We start from the raw sequence: 6,977 nt of genomic DNA, 5'->3' as shown, positions 1-6,977 counted from the left end.
ACTTTCAGATTGAAAATGTCAGCTTCCCCTCTGAGTGCTCCTCACTCGCCATTGCGACAGACTGTCTCTGCTGTGAAGCACACAGTGTGGAGGTTTGTCTTTTTTTGTGTTTAATCAACACCTAATCATCACACTGCCTCTGGTTGTCAGCTCCTTATTGGCTGTATGAACACTCTGATAGTCTTTTATTACCAGGACACACATCCGACAACTTATCACATGAGTGAAGAACATTGCAGTGCACCAGAGAAGAAATTCCAGTGTCAGTGTGTCTTTCAGGGTGAGTTTTCTTTGTTTGGTGATTGAACTGGGTTTATTCTTTTAAGCCCAATAACTTATCATTCTATTCCCAGGAATCAGACTGCCACCATGGCTACTCCTGATCAGTGAGTACAGTACACACACACACACACACACACACACACACACACACACACACACACACACACACACACACACACTTTTTTAAGGTAATATAGTTCTTTAACATATAAAGCATCTGTAATATTTTATGTAATTTCTCAATTTCATGCGATTTCTCTCATTGAACCCTGATGACTGGAAATTTGACACCACTCCAGAAGGACGACAAAGGTAATAATAATGAATTGTTCAGATGTCATCACTGAGTAAGAACAGAGATTCAGATCAAAGCTCTGAGTTTTTAGCTTCGATTAAAATATAAGGATATCTTGAGATGAAGGACTTCTGGTTGAAATATGTGCAAAGAACTGTCATGAAAACCACAGCTGATGGTGACACTCTTTTGAGGAGGATATGAGATGACCTTGTCTAATTTTACTTTTGTTGTTTTAAAAAGGTGTTTCATGATCCTGTCCATGGACAAATAGAGTTACCCCAACTCCTGGTCAAAATCATTGACACACCTCAGTTCCAGAGACTGCGAAGCATTAAACAACTTGGGGGGGCCAGTTTTGTTTACCCTGGAGGGGACCACACCCGGTTTGAGCACTCAATTGGGTATGTACAAACATTTTTAGTAATATGTTGATAAAATGATCTGAGATATGTCAACAAGCTGTCAAATATTTTTGTATAATATTAACAGAAAGTGTACCTTCGTAAATAATTTTGTTCATCAGATCCTCTTCACATGGCTGTAACAACAAGTACCAGTCTCTCGTCCACTGGAAAGTGGTTCTAATGAAGTTTCTGTAAAAATCTACCAAAATAAATGAAGATGAAGTATAGTTGTATTTTTTTTTCTCTCCATGCTGTTTGTCTGGTTATACAGGGTGGCCTACTTAGCAGGAGAGTTAGCAAAAGCTCTGAGATCAAGGCACCCAAAGCTCATCGATGACAAAGACATCCTCTGTGTGCAAATTGCAGGTCTTTGTCATGATCTTGGTAAGTCATGCATTCAGTTCCATAATTTAATTTATTTCTGTACATTTAAAAGTGACATGAGAAATGTTGCACCATTCAGAAGCCAACAGCCAAAATGATCATCTTTACTGAGTCAAGTCAGTTCAAGCGTGGCTCATGTCACTCAGCTTTCTATCAGAGGAAACTAAACTCACACCTGCAGGAGTAGTTTCACATCATGAAACAACTGAAGCATCACATGCAGTAGAACAAATCATCAGATTACATGTTGATAATCAAAACAGATGTGTGTCAGGTGAAAGCATGAAGTTAAATATCTTGTGACATTTGAAGACTTTTATTTGTCACCAATTCCTCACTTCAGATCACGGCTGTTTGTAGGGGGGAAAAATAAATTATGTACGAGTACACTGGTGTGGAAATGGATTTATTTGAGTCTCATCTATGTCTCTATTTCAGGTGCATTTACTTTACACTTTACAGCAAGTAAGACTGAAGATTTATGAATTAGTTACGAGAAAAAAAATAGAATTGTCATTGTTTGTTCTGCCAATGAAGGACCTGGTTTGATATTTCAAAATGTCATTATTAACCCTTAATATTTAACAGACAACAACTGAGGTTAATATTAATTTATTCCTAAATGTTTAGGACACGGGCCCTTTTCTCACCTGTTTGATCAAATGTTCATTCCAAGGGTACTTGGACGCCAAAACCAGTGGGAAGTAAGTAGAGTTTCAAATGACCGATGTTCATATTCATAACCACGTGATAAATGTCAACAAAATAATGAAATGATTTAGAAAACCAAGTTGTCTTTGCTTTCATATGCTACATCTAGAAACATTTGTCTAATTTAAATAAATTTAAGGACACTGTGAACAACAACAAGTGAAGAGTAGGAAGTGCAAATTTCTTTTTAATATCTGTATAATTTTCAGCATGAGAAAGCATCTCAAGAGTTGTTTGACCACTTGGTGAAGGAATATAAACTGGAAGATGAGATCATTGATGAGAAGATTCGCTTGGAAAAAGAGGACCTGACTTTCATCAAAGAGATGATAAATCCAACGAAAGTTCAGGACAAGGTACAGGACCACTCTTGAATAATATCATGAAATCAGTAGCCTGTCCTGTTTGTGTCTCATTTCATAGTGTTTCCTTCACAGTGGCCCTTTGAAGGTCGTGGTGAGGAAAAGTCTTTCCTCTATGAAATTGTGTCAAACAAACTGAGTGGAATTGATGTGGACAAGTTTGACTACCTGGAGAGGTGCAGTATGTTTCATAGAACATTCATTCAGGTTTTGATTTTGAGAAGTGAACTATTATCTTTTGCCTCCACTGAAACAGGTGGATATTGTCTGGCATCATTATCTGGAGCTGAGAGCAATTTCATTTATCTTTCTACCAATTCTACTCGTTCATACCCTCTTTGTGTTTCATTTCAGAGACTGCCTCCACATGGGTCTCAAGAACACCTTTGACTTTCGCCGCTTCTTCTTGTTTGCCCGGGTGTGTAAGGTGGATGGAAGGAATCACATCTGTCTGAGAGAAACGGTGATGAATCCTGGTTTCTTTTAGCTTCCAAGCAAGTTTTTGATTTGCTGTGACTAAACCGTAGAATCTGGTGTTGACAGGAAGTGGGCAATCTGTACGACTTGTTCTACTCAAGGTACAGTCTCCACAGAAGAGTCTGCCAACACAGAGTGACCCAAAATGTGAACCTTATGTAAGTTCCCTCCTTATGTCAGTGTAACCAAACACTTTGTTTGGCCTCTTGTCTGATATGGATCAAGTGCTTATTAAACTGGTTCTGCCTCTCCAGGATCACTGATGCTTTCGTAAAAGCTGACCCGATCCTCAACCTCTCTGGAGCCATCAGCATCATGGAAGAATACACCAACCTGACAGGTTACTGGATGATTCAATTCAGTTCAGTTTAGCTTTATTTATGAAGTGTCAATTACGACATAGTCGTTTCTCGACACTCTTACAGAGCAGACCCAAGAGATCCACATGAGCAAGCATAAGCGACTGTGGAAAGAAAAAAAGCTCCCTTTTAACAGAAAGAAACCTTTGCAGAACCAGGCTCAGAGGTGGTGGCTTTCTGCTACTGTGGTTGGGGTGAGGGGACAGAAAGAGAAGGAGATAGGACAGACAGTTTCTTGTATCTACATACATTTCATATATAAACAGAGCGTACATAGGTTACAAGAGGAGCAATTATCAATAGCATGTAGTTATAGAATAATATTACATTGAAACGACAGAAAGGAGCAGAACTTGGAGCCGGAATGATAACTTCATTCAAAATATAATTTGCAACTTGTCAACACATCAAATTGTGTTTACATCAGATCTGCATTTTACAGATATGATGATTTTATATGACTATTAATAATATGTCTTCATTTGGTATCTTTATTCAAGATGTTTGAGTGCATGATGTTGAGCACAAAATCCTGTCATGCACCGACTGCAGTGTGACAGCCTGTTCTTGTGACCCTGTGATCCATTTTGATTTCTATTTGGCTTTGTATGATGTCAAGTTCAAGCAGACATGGTTCCACTCATTTCAAGTAAATCATTGTAGCTACTCAATAAAGTTAAGAGTGTTGAATAAGTGTTTATCGAATAGTTTGTTGTTTTAAAGGTAGGAGCCCAAAGCATGTACAAAGTCAATGTTCAATGGTTTCTCTGTCATTAATGGGTCATTTTGATTTCCTGTTTTGTCCTGTAGATGAAGTGTTTGAGAAAATTCTGCATTCCACCGGACCTGATCTGCAGGAAGCAAGGGAGATTTTAAGGAATATCCACAAAAGAAAGCTGTACAAGTTTGTGGGTGAAGCCAAGGTATGCAATAAGATTATATTATATCAGTTTGACATTCAGCTTCAGACAAAACAAATGATCAGATAAACTGCTAATATCTTATTGCATTTTCATCACCTTTGAAAATCCCTCTGAAAACAGCTGGGCAAACATTGAATACTATTACACTGTAATACAACGGCATAAAGTAAAAAGAGACTCTAATGAGTTTGATGTTAATGTACTGTCACTTCCTGTTTCATAAATCACTGTCTTATCCCAACTTTTCTCACTTAAGAGAAACAACCGGTCAGAACACATAACAGAGGAGGAGGTAAGACAAAGAACAGAGTTCCAACTAAAACTATCACTGCAGAAATAACACTGAATCTCATGGTTTGTCCTCCATCGTACAGAAAACCCAACTGATCACTGACCTGAAAGCTGCAATGGAAGCTGTTCCTGGAGACGTCATTCCTCGTGACAGCATTGAAGTTCATGTGAGTTTTGGATTTAATTACTTTCACTTCATTACATATCTTTGTTTCTTTATTTGCAAATGTTGCCTACTTGTCAAAAGGCTCAGACAGATAAAACTTTAAATCCCAATTTTGTCTTTTAGCGCTTCGTCTTTGACTATGGGAGGGGAGACGAGGATCCTGTTCGCAACGTGTTTTTCTACCGAAAGGATGCACCAGAGACAGGACTCCGTATCCTCCGTATCCTCCGTATCCGGCAAGACCAGGTGAAGAAAAATACAATGTCTTTAAAAAACGTTTGTTGTCAATACATTTCTAAACATTTAACTTAATGAAGTCATCGTCTGCATGAGAAATTCACCCTTGATGTTTGGGGGGAAGTGTTTTTTTTTTTTTTCTTGTTTGTTTTGACAATTCAGTTCTTCAACTTATGATGTGCTTTTTGCCAGAGAGCCAATCTTCTCCCAGACCGTTTTTGTGAGAGGATCTTCAGAGTTTACTGGAAGAACACAGAGAATGATCAGACGACACAAAACAGGCTATGAGAGGCCAAGAGGAGATTCTCCGCCTGGTGCAAACAATCAACTTTTGTTGATAGCCAGGTAATATTTGGATTTTGATTAATCAATCACATTAGTGACTTGTAGGTGATAAAGTGATTATAAAGAATGTGTCTGAGTTTCACTGCAGAATTACAATTATTTGGTCATCATTCCTCTTTCAGTTTGAGTTTGTCTTTTTGAATTTGATTCAATGATTTTCATTTGCTGAATTGATTCACAAAATCAATCAATCAGTCCCATCTCCTTCTCTTTCTGTCCCCTCACACCAACCAGAGTAGCAGAAAGCCGCCACCTCTGAGCCTGGTTCTGCAAGGGTTTCTTTTTAAAAGACAGTTTTTCCTTTCCACATTCGCTTACGCTTGCTCATGTGGATCTGTTGGGCTTTCTCTTTATAAGTGTCTGGAAATGACTGTTGTAACTCGCTCTATATAAATAAAGCTGAATTGCATTGAATTGACTTTTATTCCACGAAATTATTCTTCTTAATTAACAAAACCTTGACGGAAGAAAGAATTAATCTGTCATTACCATCACAGTTTATTCCACGATGTTTTTCTCTTATGTAAATTTTAAAGTTTTTTTCACAACTGTAAAATCAATACAAGAAAATTAATGGAAAAAAATATTGAAAGAAGTTTTCACCGTCTAACTTTTCAGTCTTCTTAAAATTTCAAAATTTCCAGGAGAATTTATAGACATTTGTTGTTACCATTGGTGCAGCCAAAAGAGCTGCTGAAAATTCACTTAAACTAAACGATCCTCTTATTAATACTCTAACGTTTACTTGTTCTTTTCTTTAAATACAGTTGCTTTTTGAAGATGCTGAAGCTGAAGACCAAAACTGATGGAAAGGACACTCTGACACTTGGTACATAAAATTAAAATGATGTAAACATCAGGCATAAAAATGATGTTGGGTATAAAAGTGTTTTTGTTTTTTTTTTCAACATGAAAGAATCTATAGCATCCTATGTTGCAGACTATATTAAATCTTTCTGGAGGTTTGACAATCAGTAGGAAACATTCTATCTTATATTTACCTTTATAGTCAGCTATGTTGATCAATCATCACTGAGTTTGAGCAGCACATGCAACAGAGTCTGACTGAGGATACATTTTTAGGTGAAAGCATGTTAAATGTTTTGTGGTGTAGGGTTTTAAGTCATGTAGCTTAATGTAGACATCAGTTATAGAAACAGTTTGAGTTTGACTGATTTCATGGAGATTTTTGTGTGTTTGACATGATTACAGAATTCTGTCTTGAATGTTTTAAAGTAGCTTTTGAACCTCACTTTTCATGTCTTTATTATCAATTTTCTATTGTCACTGGCGGCATGCAGTTTTGTTTAAAAGATTTTGCACTTAAAATTAGCTCTCAGAAAAGAACTTTAAGAATTTAGAAACAAATTCAGTTGAGATGAACTTATGGGATTGTTGTTATTTAGTCATTGAGTGATTTTTTTTCTTCTTACATCATTTGTGGTTGTGACTGTAGTTAATCATATTTAAGAGGATTTTATTAAAAATGGTCTCTGGTCTAAATGAAAAGTTGTGTGTCCGTGTGAAATTAATGCAATTACGCCTCCTTTAATGATGACAATTTTTAATTGAGTGAGCTGCTGTGAAATGGTTATGGTTATTTCTTTTTTTTTTTGGTTGTTTAGCTAACAGAAAACACGTTGTAGATGAAACTGAAGAAGAAAAAGAATATTATGGTCAGAAAAACCTTCAAGGTTTGACTTCATATATTGAACTCATATTGCCAAGGAAGCTAATT

The 6,977-nt window shown here is 36.9% G+C and overlaps 1 protein-coding gene across 1 annotated transcript; it reads left to right on the top strand.

Moving 5' to 3' along the window:
• Positions 1–164: 164 nt before the first annotated feature.
• On the top strand, positions 165–6,739 carry LOC115408833 (deoxynucleoside triphosphate triphosphohydrolase SAMHD1-like). Its single transcript, XM_030119773.1, has 17 exons — positions 165–280; positions 354–386; positions 582–594; positions 821–981; positions 1,256–1,368; positions 1,999–2,072; positions 2,289–2,435; positions 2,517–2,617; positions 2,796–2,904; positions 2,985–3,076; positions 3,173–3,258; positions 4,088–4,200; positions 4,457–4,492; positions 4,575–4,658; positions 4,781–4,903; positions 5,087–5,239; positions 6,007–6,739. The coding sequence occupies exons 2-16, from the start codon at positions 370–372 to the stop codon at positions 5,180–5,182; spliced, it is 1,365 nt and encodes a 454-aa protein (XP_029975633.1). The 5' UTR covers positions 165–280; positions 354–369; the 3' UTR covers positions 5,183–5,239; positions 6,007–6,739.
• Positions 6,740–6,977: the final 238 nt, after the last annotated feature.

The sequence above is a fragment of the Salarias fasciatus genome, chromosome 20 (assembly GCF_902148845.1).
Source record: "Salarias fasciatus chromosome 20, fSalaFa1.1, whole genome shotgun sequence".
Classification (NCBI taxonomy): domain Eukaryota; kingdom Metazoa; phylum Chordata; class Actinopteri; order Blenniiformes; family Blenniidae; genus Salarias; species Salarias fasciatus.
This window is presented reverse-complemented; position numbering and strand designations above follow the sequence as displayed.